Source organism: Hippocampus guttulatus, chromosome 2, assembly GCF_054856545.1.
Source record: "Hippocampus guttulatus isolate MCC_2025c chromosome 2, RoL_Hgut_1.0, whole genome shotgun sequence".
In the NCBI taxonomy this organism is placed as follows: domain Eukaryota; kingdom Metazoa; phylum Chordata; class Actinopteri; order Syngnathiformes; family Syngnathidae; genus Hippocampus; species Hippocampus guttulatus.
In genome coordinates, this window is record NC_141262.1 from 17,876,022 (window position 1) to 17,892,898 (window position 16,877).

A 16,877-nucleotide genomic window follows, 5' to 3' on the forward strand; every position below is an offset into this window, starting at 1 on the left:
AATCATAATGAATGAACCAATGATTTAATTCAAAACAAAAATGTGAAAGCTGGGTAGGTTGATTTCAAACGACCGCTGTAATCATGTTACTCAGTTTGAGATGGTCACTGATCTTATACACTACAGTACCTACTAAGTATTCAGCTATATATGTCAAAATACATTGTACACAAAGAGAGAGACAGAGAGTGTAAGTTTAATTTTAGTAACAAAATCCAAAATAACGGTGTTCAAAGGAAAAATGTCAACAACCCAGAATTTTAAGCAACATGGGCGAAATCCTTGCTCAGCACTTTTTTTCATTAGGAATCATAATCCCTGTATAGCTACAAAATTATTGGATATTCCTTTTATATCTGTTTGGGTGACCGCTGTCTGCAACGCTCTAGTGCAATTAACTCCAAAACAAATGGAAAGATAATATGGAGTCGGTGGCTTGTCTTCTGTTATCGGTGAAGTGTATCCCACGTTCTCAAATGTAACGACACAGTAAATGCATTGCCATTCATTTTAAATCATGCAACCTTGACATTGTTGTCCTGCAAATCTGTATTTGCTCACTTTGGTTTTTCAAATTTACTGTAAGTCAAATACGTTTGAAAGTACTTTCCACTGCTCGTTGTTTCTTATTATTAGTCAGTACAAAGCAACACCATATTTTGAGTAAGAGTGCAAAATCTGGGGGAAGAAGTGATGAGACTGCAAAAACCCCAAAGCAAACAATCTAATTCTCATCCATCATCATCGTGTATCCTTTGCACTAATAAAGTGACAAAATTGTAATACTTCAACTACATTCTACTTGTTCAGATTGTTGGTGCTGCACACTAATAAAATATATGTAAAAAGTGTAACAAATAAGGCAAAGCCAAAATTCTCATCACGGTGTCAAAGTTGGGCAACCGATGTAGTTATTTATTTATTTATTTTGATTTCGTATGTTGCGGACGTGCCTTCCTCAGGCCTTTCGCAATAAAGAAAAGCACAAGATGGCATCTCCAATTCCCAGTCTGTATTGCTTACAGATCACTCCAGCACGTGAACACACGAGCACTGTTCCTGTGCAGACAGGTCTCTGAATCATACGAGTCGGTGCTGGTGTGGCCACAACTTGGTTGATTGCTCGACGAGATCTAGAACAGGTTCTCAGCCATGGCAGTGAAACGGTGCAGAAATCTCCGTAGTTGATCATTTCCTCTCGAGATGTATGGCAGCATTTAACGGATGTCCACGCGCTATTAAAAGAGTCGGGCCTGTTTCTTGAGCTCATTCCTCTTCCATAAAGCCAACCTGTCGAAATCCTCGATGGTCATGCCAAACACTTGGACAAACTCCTCTGGGGACAGGTGACGCTGGGAGAAAGAGGGGGAAATCCCTTGAACCAATACAGGTATCATGATTTCAATTTCTTCTGTACATTTCGACATGATCCTTTCGATCTGGACAACCAACAGTTGAGTGACACAGTCAAATGCGAAAAGTCCAATGCTCCTGACTGTAGCTGAAATGGAACTTTGAACTGTGGCAGTAGTATAAAGCAAAGTGGCTCGTGTTTCTGCCCTGGCTACTCAGTGCCACATGGCTAATTCAACAGCAAGAAGAAAGAGTCCAGAATGTATTTCGAGAGCTGAAATGTTGATGCTTCACCCCCCCCCCCCGCCCCACCCCGCATGTTTATCACTTTACTTGTCGCACATCAGAGTTGTTGTTGCTTATTTGTAGCCTTAGTATGAATTTGAAATCAGTTAACTTGGTTCCACTCGGGTAGGAGCACAATTTACCTCTAGTCTGGCTCTCTCCACATCTTTGGGAAGCCTGTTCCTCCCTCTGGTGGTAACAATGAGCGCTTCATAGGGGTAAATCTGCAATCCAAATGGGCCTCTCTTACCTTCATGAACACTTTGATGATTCCAAACATCTCAACAGACTCAAGTGTCAAACCGTTACCTTGTAATCCGCTGTAATTGAAAGAGCAGGTAGTTAAATCAGTGCAATGGAGCACACTTTGACCATTATTAAAATAAATAAGATTAAAATGCTTTAAATACATTTCCATGTACCTCGGCTTCCCCAGTTGACTTCGTTGCTACTGTCGTACTGGTACTGGTAGCAGTCGGCACTCTGAGGCTGCAGGTGGTTCAAAGTAAAACAGAGTCCGTTTAGCAAGTGGAAACAACAAAATAGGCACAAGTTTGTGATTGTGAAGTCGCAAAATGTGAGAAAGTTACAGAGGCATGCATACTTTTTCAAGACTCTGTACTACATACAAGTACCAAACATTCTCAGGAAAACGCTTTGTTGGATTCACTGGCGTCTCACCCGTTGTATCCCATTGCGTCCATAACCTGGAAGTGACGCAGACTTGCACACATAATCTGAAATAAAAACATGTATTAGTGCAGTGCAATGTCATTTTTCTAAGGTTTGACACGTCGATAGAAATGTAGCATCAGTGACAAAACACTGCCACAAGATGGCGCTCACCTCTAACAAACATTTGATGGCGGTGGTCACAGGAGTGCTGTGCAGTAATTGTGTATGAAATCCCACCATTTACACGTCATAATGTTTACACTTTATAACATTCACTATTCAAAACGAAAGTGTAACTTGCGTTGTAGCGCTATGTGTCCGTGTACCTAAAATTGACAAAATCCACTCACCAACGTCAGTGCTGTGTTGAAATCGGGGAGCTGTGAAAGGCAAACAGTCAGATCATTAAAACGTCTTAACCGTACCATCCATCCATCCATCCATTTTCCGAACCGCTTGATCCTCACTAGGGTCGCGGGGGGTGCTGGAGCCTATCCCAGCCGTCCTCGGCCGCAGTAGGCGGGGGACACCCTGAATCAGTTGCCAGCCAATCGCAGGGCATACAGAGACGAACAACCATCCACGCCCACACTCACACCTAGGGACAATTTAGAGCTTCCAATCAACCTGCCATGCATGTTTTTGGAACCAGTAAAAAGGAAATAATATCTTCAGGGCAATGAAATATTCAAAATCTAAAGATTTATTTATTTTTATTAATGCTTGGGGGGATCACACTGAATCACAGGTACAATATGAACAAAGAGGCCCAGTTAGGAGAGGAATCAAACGCAGACATTTTCATCGCTCAATATGGTTTCAGGTCTTTGTTGCCTTCGAGCGAGAACCAACAGAGTGCTGTTCACTTGTGTCCCCTCCCATTTGAGAAAGGGCTTTAATGAGAGATCTTACCGCTCATAAATAAACCAGGATATGGGACACCAGCTGTGCAGGGGAGAGCGAGGGAGTTTTCATACACACATGAATGGATGGATGCATGCATGCACACACGGAGCCATGAAGAATAGTGTGTAGAGAAGACGCCGGACGAGGAAGAAGTAGGAGGAGGATGAGAAGTAAGATCGAAGTATAGTAGCATGCAAAGCAGCAAAGAGGGAGATGACGAAAGCGATGGTGCATGCAAGTGAAAAGAAGCGCTTGGAAAAAAAGGGGATGGTGTGAAGGCAAGCTACAGTGTGAATATCAGAGGCTAAAATAACAGCCTCAAATGGTGCAGGGCAATTTGGAAAAAGTCTTTTATCATGATATTCTTAGTTATTAAAAAAAAAGATACAGCATACTACTATACTACTACTGCTAATCTTTTCTCATTTTATTTTGTGACCTTGGACCTGCACCAAAAGAGTACTGCATCCAGTAGCGCTGCCACATAAACGTATCAAATGTAAACAGTAGCAAAGTAGCCAACAAATTTTTGCACAATGCACCTATCAATCCAAATAAGAGGCATAAAACTAAAGGTTGACATTTTCAGGAATAAAATAAAAGCAATGAAAATATTTTTACAAAGCCGTTTCAAGTTTCTGATATCTGTAGCCTGATATCTTTTTGGACTCGCATTTTTAGGGTCTCCATGTGCTCTTTTGGTCTAGGTTTATCAACATTTGGTCTTGGTTTGTTAACTTTCTTGAGGCATAGTTTGCGTACGACCATTTCCTGCTCCGTACTTCTGTTGTCGCGACTTCAGGAAAGGGGGTTCATAAGGGAACGGGGTGCTCGCTTACATCCATTGATGGTGTAAGTCGTGGCGTTGTAGCCTGTAGTGTTGAGGGTTTCCTTGCTCCCACTTCGAGAATTCCTTGCACTGCCCCAGGGGTCGTTGTCATAGGAACCAGATCTGGCTTTCATCTCCTCCTTTAGGATCATCCTACCTATGCCACTCCCACTCCCAATCTGAGAAAGAGCACAAGTCGTGTGAGAGGAACAGACAAGGAGGATCGTTCAGGTACCATAACCTACAATATGCATCATTTGTGGTGTTTCTGACACTATGTTGAAGCGGGGGGGGGGGGGGGGGGGTAGAAGGGGGGTAATGAAGCGCGTACTCTTTGAAGACTGTGATTCCAACTCTCTTCATCTCCCCCTGTTGAGAACCGTCTCCGTGGTACCCGATAGGCTGAGCAGCAATAAAGATAAAAGACATTCCCTTCTGAGTGAAAGGGAACTCAGGTATACTGTGAAGACTTGGGTCCAGTGTAAGCAGTAAACCATTTGGAGTAAAACGAGTCTTCCATACCCCTGGGGGAGCTGCCGTATGGGTAGTAGTCACACTCCGACTGGGTGTATGGCTCAGGAGAATAGGTGGAGAGTTGGGAGGATGTCAGGATATCCTCACTGGTCCTACTCTTGGTTGCTGCGTTCAGATGATTGTCTGTGAAAAAAGGAGACATTTGGGAGCGAGAATAATACAGGCAAAGAAAAAAAAATCATGTGTAAGTGATCATAGACCAATCAAATATGACATTTTGGTCTGTCAAATGTTTAAATAGCTGCCAGGATGAATCGGTGAGTTTGGTGAGCCCAAATTTGTCATCTGCAATTTGCTTGCTACTCTGCTTTTGCCGCTTTAAATATTCAAAAAGGCTGCTGATAAATGAGGCTGTTGGCAGTGCAGCCAGAAAACCAGAATGAAAAGAGATGTGTCACCGTGGTTTTTTTTGTTTTTTTTTGCCGAGACGAACAGGATTTCTATAAAATTAATTATCCTCTGATTCATACCGGAAAATTCCCTTTCAGCTTCACAATATATGAGATGTATGGGTGTACGGCTCACAAAAATGGCTTCCATATTAGCGACAAAGGCATTTTGTGGCCTTATCTTTGCTCATAGTCACACCTGCCTGAGGAGGGAATTGCCAGCACCTGTAGACGGGCTCCTTAGCACAGGGGACAGCAGTGAAATACGCAAAATAAATGAGCTGTGTCCTAGTTTAGATGCTGAACTTTTGAGGACACAAACTAGGGAGGCAACGCCACACATCCAAAAACTGCGTCCACCACATTTTAAAAGAGACAGTCAAGAGTTGTATCACATCTCAAGATTGGACCAATCTGCCTAACTGCACCAGTCAGGCTTACATGTCGATGTCAAAATGAAACAAGCGATGGATTTGCTATTGCTCAGGGTTGCGCAAACAGTTCTTAATAAAGTGCCGCATTGGCCTCGAGGCTACATTTGCTAACATGGTTGCAATTGGGGTTTTTTTCCCTCCCAACAGCAGAATTCTCATAAAGCTTAAAGCCACACAATAAGACATGCTTCCATCTGAACCAGGCTTCTTTCAAATATAATGTCAGATACCAGCCAATGTGGCACTTGAAATGTAAATAACAGAATGTCAATTGAATTTGGGTGCGCAGGCTTTCAAAGTACCGTGTGCATTTCAGAAAATAGCTTAACACAGGACGCTTAAGATACGTGGAGTTTACGTGGAAGGAAAACAAGCTCATGAAAATCACAAAAATGTTCATTTCCCCTTCATAGCCCCATTCACTTTTCGACATCGTTCGAGGGGATCGACGTTTGAGCCAACTGCAAGAAAATAGGCTCTTTTAACCCGAGTCCTGTAAGGGCCCAGCCTGAGGCGGGCTGTCGTTTCATGAATGTGAAGCAATCACATTGATTGTCACTCTGCACAAAAGCACAGTCAATGGAAGTCAATGGGCTTGACATGCAGTGTATTGTCACATGGATCGTTCCTCGCTCTGTTAGCCAGTAACCATGATGCATTGAATTCCAATCCGCACAATGCATGACACCGGTGACGGACATTGTTATCTTTGAGACACACGCTTTCCACTTGCCTCACACCACATACAGATGTACACAAGTACGTTCACAGCAAAGTTGTGTAGGCTGTACAGTGCTGACATGGCGTTCCCAAAACGAGAAGAGAGACACAGACATGAATAGAATCTACGGACTGACTGAGTGGAACAGCGAGAACGAGAGAGATTACTTACAGTGGCAAGGTCACCGGGTTAAATGGAGCAGGAATGTGGAGGGGAGTGAAAAAATGTGATTGGATGCAAGAAAAAAAGAGGTGAAAAGAAAAGGGAAATGTTACTGGAGCACTCCTGTGGGAGATGTGACACACTAACCACGCATATAGAGGCATATTCTCCCATTTGCCCAAGTCAGAAAAAGCGTGCCGATGCGCACTGTTTCAGCTGCTTAAGTGTGTCACTTATGCATCTTCATAAATGTACACACGCGATGTGAGTGCGCGCATTCTCCCGTAGACTTAGCGACTCTTGCCTTCCGCGCTCTAAAGGCTGTACTAAGGTCTAGCACCTCTCGAAAGCAAAAGATCATGTTGCATGTTTTGAGTCATTTGACAGCCACTGACAACGAGTGATGACTGTTACTCGACGAATCGGCTCATTTGTGCTGACGTGCGGGCTGGGGGCACACCTGTCTCATATACGCTCACTGACTGCCCAACAGCCCTACGACATGGCAGTAACGGCCAAATGTTGCCATTGTATCACATTAAATGGTGAAAAAAAAGGAGGAGTGCCAGTGGACTTTGAAGAACATCTCCAAATGCTGCTGGGACTTGCAGTTGAAGTGCCGGTCACAAATACGGACAGTCATCATAATAATGGGCCTTAAATTACAGATTTTGGGTGTATTTGATCCCTGGCAACCGGGCCAAGTCTCCATGCGCAACATTTCCTCAGTTTTGCACCATGAGCATGGTATCCTGATTCATCCATCCATCCATTTTCTGAACCGCTTTATCCTCAACAAGGCGTGCTGGAGCCTATCCCAGGTGTCTTCGGGCAGTAGGCGGGGGACACCCTGAACCGGTTGCCAGCCAATCACAGGGGGTATTCTGATTGATTTCTGAAATTGCTTGTATTGGATAAAATAGATCTCTATGTAATTCGTATGTCTCGTGGAAACTCCACAATCCGAAAAGTAGGGCCACGCTCAAGACTTCTCCAAATCACGCCTCTTTGTGGTTGCGCACATATTTCCAGGTTACGCATGGTAGGTTCGTTCAAATCTACAGGCGGGTGAATCGCTGCATTTTGAAAGTTTCGAAAGGCGCGTAAGGGATTGATTTAAGAGCGCACGCGAGAATATGCCCCACAATGAATAACACCAAAAAATATTTCCGTAGGCCATAAATAGCTCTAGCCTGCAGAAACTGACAGATATGAAATAAAATAAGCATGTTTATTAAGTAGTACATAACGGGCCTGTAATCCCCAGCCGTGCAACTCTTGGGAATTTGGTCTCACATCACTTTTTCACATTTTGTTTCAGTTCAGTTGGGTTTCATTATTGAAGATTCTCATGAGTGCATGGATAGATTACAGCCTGTCATGTAATTAGCATAATTTTCACGGACAGACGTGTAACATGCACAAAAAACACAAAACTAAAATCAAGGCCACTTGCTAAACTAATGTGCTTATGTCATATAACCGTGGATTCAGAACACGGTCAATTTGTAAAAAAAAGCAAACAGAGCAGCTTGTGTTTGGAGAGTGTGAAAATTCAGCAGCTAATAGAGCAGCTTCCAGTGGATGACTGCCGAATAGTCATCGACCATCTCGGTAGAATCCTAATCATCTCTGTACTGAATAAATACTTTCGATTATAATAGAGTTTGTTGTATGCATGTTCTAAACATGTGATATGGTGTTTCCCCACACATTAAAAAGCGTGACAGCTGAGCAGAGTTGACTTCCTCTATGGCAAAATCTTAAATATCTCACGTCAAGTGCTGTTTGTGGTTGCTAGCAAGGCTTTTTTTTATTGCTGTAGTTGAACTAACAACAATTGGAACATCAATACTAATCCATAGCTGGTCCTAAGGGGATGTTGAAAGACACTGACAGATCAGTAATGACATCGTTGTCGAAGCACAGCATGACTACACTGACAGGAGGACAGGCAGGCTAAGGCGGGGCTAACTGCACGGTACCCGTTCTCTTATAGATGGGAGGCTTCCTGTAGATGTTGGGCTCCCCTGAGGCTGAGGAGAGAAAGAGGAGATGGAAAATTGAAACGCAGTGACATAAAAGAGGAAAGGCTAGAGGTCGTGAGTTGCTTTTGGAACAATGGGATGAAGAGAAGAAGAGAGGCTGTGAAGGAAGATAAAATAAGGTCAAGTACGCCGTATGAAAGGAAGGATAGGCCGAAAGGGATTATGTTTACGGAAGAACAAGACTTTGTGACATACAGTGTTGGTCACATCTTGTCACTCCCGAGGAACGTGATGGTATTCCTCTCAGTGATTAGTGGATTGGTGGTGAGGAGTCCTACCTGGTACGTGAAAGTGTTTTGGGGGCTGGATGACGGTCGGTGTGCTGGACCGTCCCTCTTGGCCGTAGTATGGTGAGCTCCTTCCACTCTCAGGTCCTACAGCCAATCACAGTAAAGAAAGCTGGATAAGAGGCACCCCACACCAAAATATCACTCAAGCACTGAATAGCAGTTTGAAAAGCTTGTACGAATCAAAACGTTACAAATTAATATCACATTAAATTATATACAGAACAGTTTTTGAGAAATGGATTGAATGCACATTTAGCTTTTTGTGAGGCTTACTATGGCTTTCTGCGACACAGTAAAATATATTGCAAGATGGAGACGGTAGAGAGGCGTCATGTGAGTACACTTTTATTGCTTTCTACCTTTGAAAGGGGCCATATCACGCTAAATCAACTTTTTGGATCTTTTAGCCATGGTAAAATGCTAATTCCTCATCAAGAACACCCTCAAAGTTTCCCTCCATTCACCCATCACGGCACATTCCCTCTCAATCCTCCACTCTCAGCACCAATTTTTCCCATCCAAGAAAATGACACTTTGTACATAACAAAGTGAGGAGCCACCCCCTGAAAGCAACGGAGTTGAGGACAAGTGCGCCCGGTCTGCCTGGTGACAACCTATTACTACAACCACCAATGAAAAAACCACGGAACTCATAATCATAAACATAATAAAAATCATCTTTCTTGGCCAACTATGTAGAACACACAAGGAATTTGTCTCCGGTAGCGCAGGCAACACTAAGTATTGCAATAACAAGCAACTATGATAAACAAAGACATGACATCAACGTATCTAAAGATTTTCCGTAATGTAAGGGTACCATTGTGCAGCAGTACCACCCAATGACAGCTGTGCAGAGTCATCGAGCACAGATAAAGTGATCAGTGGTGGAATACAATACTATGATGGTTCTGCAGTTGGTGCAGATAATTGGTGCACAGCTTTTTTAAGTGACCAGTTGCATACCTTTGTAGGACAACTTTGGGTGTGCAATTACTCTACAGTATACAATATGGTCCCTCAGGACAATGAGCAGAATATAGTGAAAGATGCTATGACATAATTGCCATGTCAGAGCCAACAAGGGTCTTGTTCAGGTCCACTGGAAAATTCCGCTCCTGATAATATGGAAATATTTTTGCTTATATGACTTGACTAGCAATTTATTGAAATGCTCACCAGGATAACCAAAGTGCTGCGGAGAGCGAGGCATGATGGGTGACATGCCTTGACGACTGTAGTTTGGGGTGTCAATGTAACCTGGACTGGAGCATCGCCTCTGCTTCATGTCCAGGACGTCATAGTCCTTGACACGTGAGAGGTGGAAAGAACGAGACGACCAAATGAAAACACAGCAGTGGTTTCAACTGATCTTCAGTGCTCTTGCCAAAACAGTGTGAAGGGGAATGCCTACCTGAGAATAGGGAGATAGTGTCCCAAGTGACTGCAGAATCAAACAAGGCAGACATGTTATTTCAAAGTAGCAATTCATCAAAGTAAGAAAATACAGATTACCGGTATGTATGTACAGTTGTGCTGCCCCTTGGCAAGCGTCCATACATCAGAATAATCAGAACCAAGCAGCTTTTGGAGCCCAACTGAGATGAGTCAATTCCAACAGTGCGAACATGAAGTTTCATTTAAATACATCTTAAAGTGGCCCTACCGCAATTTGCAATTGCTGGTTTCATCGATTTATTCATTGATGGTATTTCATCTATCCCTAATAAAAATGCAGCGTGCAAAGAGATATGCTTTCTACTGGGGTGTCTGTCTGAAAAGAAAAAAAAAAAAGGAAAATTTTCCTTAAATTACAGACCAGTGCCACATTTGGCCTGGTGTGTGCAGCAGTTGTACCTCCCCATAGCTGTAAGTCATGTCTAGCCTGTCATCAGAGGTGTATCTCTGGTAGGGCTGGTATGAGGAGCATATCAGGTCTGGCTGCTGGACTTCATATATGGCCTTGATCTTTGGGAGGGCAGCTAGGTCCTTATAATCTAGGAACTCATTCGCCAATCTGGCCTGGAGAGAGGACAAACACACACACAACCACCAACACAGACACAACAGCAACCACATGAACGGCACCCAGAAACAGTCGTGTGGGAAGTCCACTAGCGATGGCAAACAGAACATGCGGCCACGGAGCATTCTAAGCAGACACACGAACACCTTGCCCAAGCACATGTATGAATGCATGTGCGGCGCGAACATCTGAAGTGTCTTGACAGTCGTTGACCTTCAGGACGAAAGACAGCTCGAGAGAGGGAGGGGGAGGGGAAACAGCATGGAAGGCACGTGTGCTTACACTGCATTTGTCCCTCTTCCATCACCTTAACCACAAAGGTCATTGATTAAGAGATGGAAGCCAAGCATGGCCGAGCAGAGAGCAGTGACTCCCACTTGCATGCGGAAACCACATGCTCACACTGACAACACGCAGCAACACTCAGCGGTCCGCCGTGCAGAGCGCCATGACATGTCCAGTATATGAATGGAATTCTGGGAGACAGAATGACAGTCATCACTGCTGACTTAGTTAACTTTGTTGAGTCCTAAGTATACTATGAAGCAGTGACCAGCCACGACATTTTGATCACCACGTAATGATTTGCCGCGTTGGATAACATTATAGGAGTGCAAGTGATCAGAAAACTCTGGCCGCTCAGTGTATCTCTTGATTTGCAGGTACAAATGTGTTTGAGAATTTGGATCACAAATTATAATTGACTTATATATGATTATTGTCTTTTATTTTTAAGGATTCGTATTCTCCTTCGGCCTTGTGTTTGTCATAAATATTGTACCAAAAAAATGCTCAATGATTTTCAAAAAATCTCTGCGGAATAATGGCGCATAGAGAAAGGAAAGGCCCATAAAATTAATGCTGGATGAAATGAAGACTTTGGTTTTTACTGCTTTCAACTTTGAGTAAATAATACATTCATCTTACTGACAGAATACAAGCAAAGGGGTCAGTATCTGTGAAACCACAATTTGGTACAGATCTATCCACAGTAGAAATGTTCTACCTTGCCGCAGGTACCGTATGTCCGTACTGTTGCATTTGCACACTTTAAAACAAGACACCAATTCTCTCTTTCCACTGCACAGTACTGGCTTTGGTTTTACTGCACTTGGTTTGTGTCGGTCAATTTTCCACTTCAACACAGTATTGCCGTACTAGTTGCAGGAAACCGAAGAAACCCATCCAAACAACAACGGAGGAGAACAAGTCTCGGCATGTGGCTGATGGGCCGAATCAGAATCATCTTTATTGGCCAAGTGTGTACAACACAAGAATTTCTCAATGGTAGTTGGTGTCACTGTAGTACTACAGAAAAAATACATTATAGTATCACAAAATATACTTTGGAGAGATACCCTTAGTTCAAATGTACCAATGACAAAGAGTCATTAAGGATTGGAGAAAAGATTAAGGGCAACAAGAAAACAGAGCAAATGTAGAAAATGTCGAGTGGTGGAGACTGTCATGCGTAAAGCTGTAGCAAGCACAACAAAGGCACTCCCGGGTTTATGGCAACAATACAATTTTCACTGGATACGTTTGGAACTCTGGCCGGTTAGCTACTAGTACTCTACTTGGAGCAAGAACTAATCCAAAAATGATGAGCTGAGTGGGTACACACGACCGCTGTGCAGAGGAGATGCAAAGACTCCGCTTATGACACTGATCAATATTGTAACCATAAATCTTTATGGATACAAAACATTGAAGGAAGGACAGCAAGACACACATGCATGCAGGTAAATTAGTTTCTTGTTGTGTTGTTTGTACAATACGACAAAAATAAACTGCAATTTGTGACATACAGGAGCACAGGAAGGGAACAGGCCATGGGAGTGAGCAGCCCTCAGGTTGGTCCTTAGCACTCAATTCACGGAATAGTCTTTTAGTCCTTTTGTGCGTGTTCTAATTTAAGGGTTGTCTCTGTGCTGATGGTAGCAGGAGGGACTACAAGATGCAAAGACAAGTGGCTACTTACACATATAACCCGATTGGGAGAGCCAATGGATGAGCCTGGAGGAGAGATGGAGGTCTCTGACAGGCGTCTGTGCTGTGAGGTACCACCACACCCCCCAAAAAAACCCAAAACAAAAAACAAGTACATAGTATTGAGAACTCGGCATTTGAACACATTTGATAACCCAACAAATAGAACCCTGAGTATCCAGCTCACCCTGAGCCTCCTCTCTGCTCTCGCTGCTTGCTTGCATAACGGGTGCCACACCTCACACCCTGAGCAAGAGTGAAGGACAGAGATCAGCTCGAGAGCGGAGATTTTACATATCAATGTGTTTGTTTGCACATGCCAGAGTAGTGTGTGTGTGTGTGTGTGTGTGTGTGTGTGTGCGTGTGTGTGTGTGTGTGTGTGTGTGTGTGTGTGTGTGCGTCATAGCTCACCTGTCAGATACATTTCCTCTCCCTCTTTGAACATCAGGTTGCAGCGAGCACAGCGGGCACAGGTTGGATGGTAGTGCTTCCCTCCAGCCTTAATGAGGAAAGAAGAACAAACATTCCCACGAGATTTAACCTCAATTCACCACTTTGAAGGGGACATGTTATGGAAACATGACTTTTTAATTGCTTGCACGCAAATAGTTGTGTCTTTGGAGGGCCTGCCCATGCACAGATCAAGAGTCAAATTAAACAACCAAGTAAATCGTTCATCGGCCTATTTCGGAAAATTTCCATTTCATTTTCCAGCCTGCCACCAAACACCTGTCACTTAAAGCCAAATGTTCCACAAACTAACAAAGTTAGCATAGATTTGCCTTAGCTAGCAATGCTATAAATGTTAGCTTTTGACAGGCGGCACGTATACTTGGCAAGTTGTATACATGGTGCAGGAGTATTTGTCTTTGATGATGTGTCTGCCACATACATGGATGTACTGCAGTCGTGAAAAAGTGTAAAACTTGTCATGAAGTACGAGTGAAAATATAATGCCATCAGTTTTGGGGGGGGGGGGTTGTGTGTGTGCTTGTGTTTTTCAGACGCGTTTTATGAAGACAACTGGGAACTGTAGTTAAATGGTTAAACAATTCTCATTGAAAGTCTGCTAAATATGTCATCTGTTTAACACATGGTCACAATGGCCTCACAGTTCACTGAGGCATCCTCAGCAGATCGCGTGTATTTGTTCGAATCACATGCAAGCCAACTCCTGTTCAGTCCCTGACAAAATTAACAGATATTCCCGCGGGTCTGTCGATATGAGATGTGTTAGAAGTGAGTGTGGACAATACACTCTGTGTTTGTGTGTGTGTGTGTGTGTGTGTGTGTGTGTGTGTGTGTGTTTGTCATAGATAAGGAAAGAAGATGTGACCATGCAAGTGAAGGACACAAGCGTGTCACCGCATTGAAGCCAACACCATTCCATTGAATCCAGCCTCGTCCTCAACGCAGTTCTCACCCATGCGTCTCAGTGGAGCTGACGTCGAAGGCGTGCCCCCAAACCATCAACTCTACCTTTCTGACACACCATCAGGGAATTGCTATTTATAGACACTCTGCCGACATGTATGCGATGTGCCAAAGAGGCCTGAGCTGTTTCATCTTAATTCACTGGGACCGAGCAGGTATATTGCATGCTGTTAACACCATCGACTTTAGATGCTGACACCTGCAGATACGTTTTCTGTTTTTAACTAAACACTTTCTATGTGACTTGCAGGAAATTGTCTGTCTGTAATAACTGTAGTATATTCAAGAAGAAGAAGACAAATGAATATTTGTCTCATGATTTCCAAGAACAGAGACCTTAGTGTCGGTGGTCATATGGTATGTTATTCGTACAACAGCTGGAGTAAGGGCTGCATTGTCAGAGGCATCTGCTCTTGATATTAACCCTTTCAGGGACAGCGGTAACTACAGTGGACATCCTATCACCTTACAAGGTTACAGGGTGTTTGAAAGGGTTAAACTGAAATTCTGACTGCCCTGATGATAAAGTGGCATCGAGGATGGATGGATGATATTCTGCAAAAGTAGAAAGTGGTGAAACGAAGCAACGGAAGATGCCACCTCTTGAGATTCTCTTCTGTGGCAATGCATTTGAGTAACGACATTGAGCTTTGTGCTCCTGGAGACCACGCCGGCAAGCTCAAACATCAACATTAACTCCAAACAGACAGCAGTTCAGTTTCTACTCATTGGCGGTGCGAATGTGAGTGTGAATGGTTGTCTTGTCTGTCTCGATACAGTATGTGCTCCTTGAGTGACCGACAACCAGCTCAGAGTGTAGTCTGCCTTTCGCCTGAACTCAGAAGGCATATGATCTAGGCAACTTTCTACGACTCCGAACAGGATGATCAGTATCGGAAATGGAGGAATGTCATCCAGTAAGCTACATCAGCTCCATGCGTCAATACATTTCTCATGAAGTTAATTGTATTGTCCATAAAAAGCCTGTCACTGGAGCATCAAACTCTGACTGGTGAAAGCAATATGCGTGCACGGGAGCGTTCCTTGAGTGAGACGCAGATATAAGCAGGAAAGGGAGACAGAGGGTGAGAGTGAAAGACTTACTGATAAAGACGGACATTTCTCTGTGTCTATAAATAACTCGGAGAGGAACAAAGCATTTTACACCAAGCGTTCTGATGAGCAAAGGAGCTCAGGGACAACAAGGCACTGTGTGTGCATGCATGTGTGTGTGTGTGTGTGTGTGTGTGTTACATCCCAATGCCAGAAAACCATCCAAAGGTATTTAATCAATCTCTGCTAAATGTCTTTCATTAGTACAATCCAAATCCCCTCATAATTTTTCATTCAAAAGTTTTTAAACAAGTTTGCTCTTGTCGCTTGTTCTTTTTTTTTTAACCTTAACCTGATTCATACCAAAGTTCATGAATTCCGAACTCCTTTCTGCCAAGTCCTTTTTGCATGTGAAAATCTACCACCGTCACTTGACAGCTTTCCGCCATGTTTTGTAGCACTTGAAAATGTGTCTGCAATGATGCCAGACTCACAGATGCTAAATCACTTAATAACAATAATTTTTCTAAAAATTCAACAGTTAGACACTACAAATCATTTGAAACTTTACACGGGTTTCGGTGAACCATGAAATATGGTTCACCGAAACCGCTTCATCTCTAAATAGAGTGGAATGTTCAACAATTGTGGATGTTTTGGTTTAGTTGAGTAGGTCGAAATGTTTATCATTCTCCAATCGTAAGTCGCACACTCCCCAAGTAGAGCGGGGCTTAAACAGAGCCGAGGATGAAATGTGACTGCTCAATTGCGATAAGGCTGATTATGCTCAGTTAGCACAGTTGTCTCCCATTTGAGGTTTTCTCAATTACTGCAGTCATCAACACAGAGAAATCTCTGTTAGAATTGTGCCACTGCTGAAAGTGTTCTCCATTCTCACCTCCAGAACCCTTCCACTTATGTATCTGCAGCAGCCCTCGCATTTCACCCCATACTGGGCATGATAGTCCGCCTCGCAGTATGGCACTTCATCCCTGTGATAGAGAAACATATCAAAAAAGCTTCCATGGCTCCAAAATGTCAAAGTAAACGGTCGAGAGAAATCTCCAAACTTCAAATTTCAATTCATTCTTGGACCTCTGAATGCCTAATTTGTTGTTTCCACTATTTTTCCAGATAATTCTGAAAGCAGGAACTATCCGGTAGGGTCAAACGGTTGCCCTTATAAAACCTTTCCTCAAAGGAATATGCAATGTTAGATATACCATTTTTAATTGTCCTATAAATGTATAAGTACATTAATATATAGAAACTCACAATCCCACTTCAATTGAAGATCTTACCCAGTAGATTTTTCTTTCACATTCTTCTATTCACAATTATGTGACGGGCTTAAGTCACACCAATAAAAAAGTTGAAACAATGGAATCGTAATGTCATTCACAAATACACCACTTACTTTTTGATGAGTTGCAAATCACTGAAAAATCAAAGAAATGGCAACTCACTTGTTAATTATTACATTCTTAAGGACTTTTATGACCTTAGGGGGATTCAACTTGGAGACCCACTCCGCAGTACTGTGGTTTCTGTTCATCTTTTCATGCTCACTTGCTGATGTACTCTCCGGTGAGGACCATGTTGCACGTTTGACATCTAAAGCAGCTGATGTGCCATTGCTTCTCCAGCGCCAAGAGAGACTGACCTTGCTTGATCTCTGCTCTACAGCCGGCACAGTCTGGACAAAAAGAGCAAGAACAAAACAGAAGAGGAGGGGAGGGGCGTGGGGAA

General features: G+C 43.2%; 1 protein-coding gene and 1 long non-coding RNA gene across 7 annotated transcripts in view; one reads left to right on the forward strand and one right to left on the reverse strand.

The window, feature by feature from the left end:
- Positions 1 to 176: 176 nt before the first annotated feature.
- The window catches only part of ablim3 (actin binding LIM protein family, member 3), a 41,234-nt gene continuing 24,533 nt past the window's right edge, over positions 177 to 16,877 (reverse strand). The window contains exons 5-23 of one of the 6 annotated variants that reach the window (XM_086100040.1): positions 16,698 to 16,824; positions 16,027 to 16,120; positions 13,053 to 13,140; positions 12,829 to 12,887; positions 12,634 to 12,705; positions 10,484 to 10,648; positions 10,041 to 10,070; positions 9,806 to 9,932; positions 8,615 to 8,710; positions 8,274 to 8,324; positions 4,571 to 4,687; positions 4,380 to 4,450; positions 4,059 to 4,227; positions 2,664 to 2,693; positions 2,320 to 2,375; positions 2,061 to 2,127; positions 1,948 to 1,958; positions 1,782 to 1,862; positions 177 to 1,352 (exon numbers count right to left, since the gene is read on the reverse strand). In XM_086100040.1, the coding sequence (XP_085956166.1) occupies positions 1,239 to 1,352; positions 1,782 to 1,862; positions 1,948 to 1,958; positions 2,061 to 2,127; positions 2,320 to 2,375; positions 2,664 to 2,693; positions 4,059 to 4,227; positions 4,380 to 4,450; positions 4,571 to 4,687; positions 8,274 to 8,324; positions 8,615 to 8,710; positions 9,806 to 9,932; positions 10,041 to 10,070; positions 10,484 to 10,648; positions 12,634 to 12,705; positions 12,829 to 12,887; positions 13,053 to 13,140; positions 16,027 to 16,120; positions 16,698 to 16,824 (1,625 nt within the window). In that variant the 3' untranslated portion in view covers positions 177 to 1,238. Of the gene's footprint in view, positions 1,353 to 1,781; positions 1,959 to 2,060; positions 2,128 to 2,319; positions 2,376 to 2,663; positions 2,694 to 4,058; positions 4,228 to 4,379; positions 4,451 to 4,570; positions 4,706 to 8,273; positions 8,325 to 8,614; positions 8,711 to 9,805; positions 9,933 to 10,040; positions 10,071 to 10,483; positions 10,649 to 12,633; positions 12,888 to 13,052; positions 13,141 to 16,026; positions 16,121 to 16,697; positions 16,825 to 16,877 lie in introns of those variants that run through there. The other 5 variants (XR_015097617.1, XM_086100014.1, XM_086100002.1 and 2 more) reach the window with 5 other exon arrangements.
- On the forward strand, positions 1,255 to 16,032 carry LOC147208728 (uncharacterized). The gene is made up of 4 exons (XR_015097622.1): positions 1,255 to 1,390; positions 12,463 to 12,505; positions 12,594 to 12,712; positions 13,958 to 16,032. It is a non-coding gene; the product is annotated as an uncharacterized LOC147208728 (long non-coding RNA).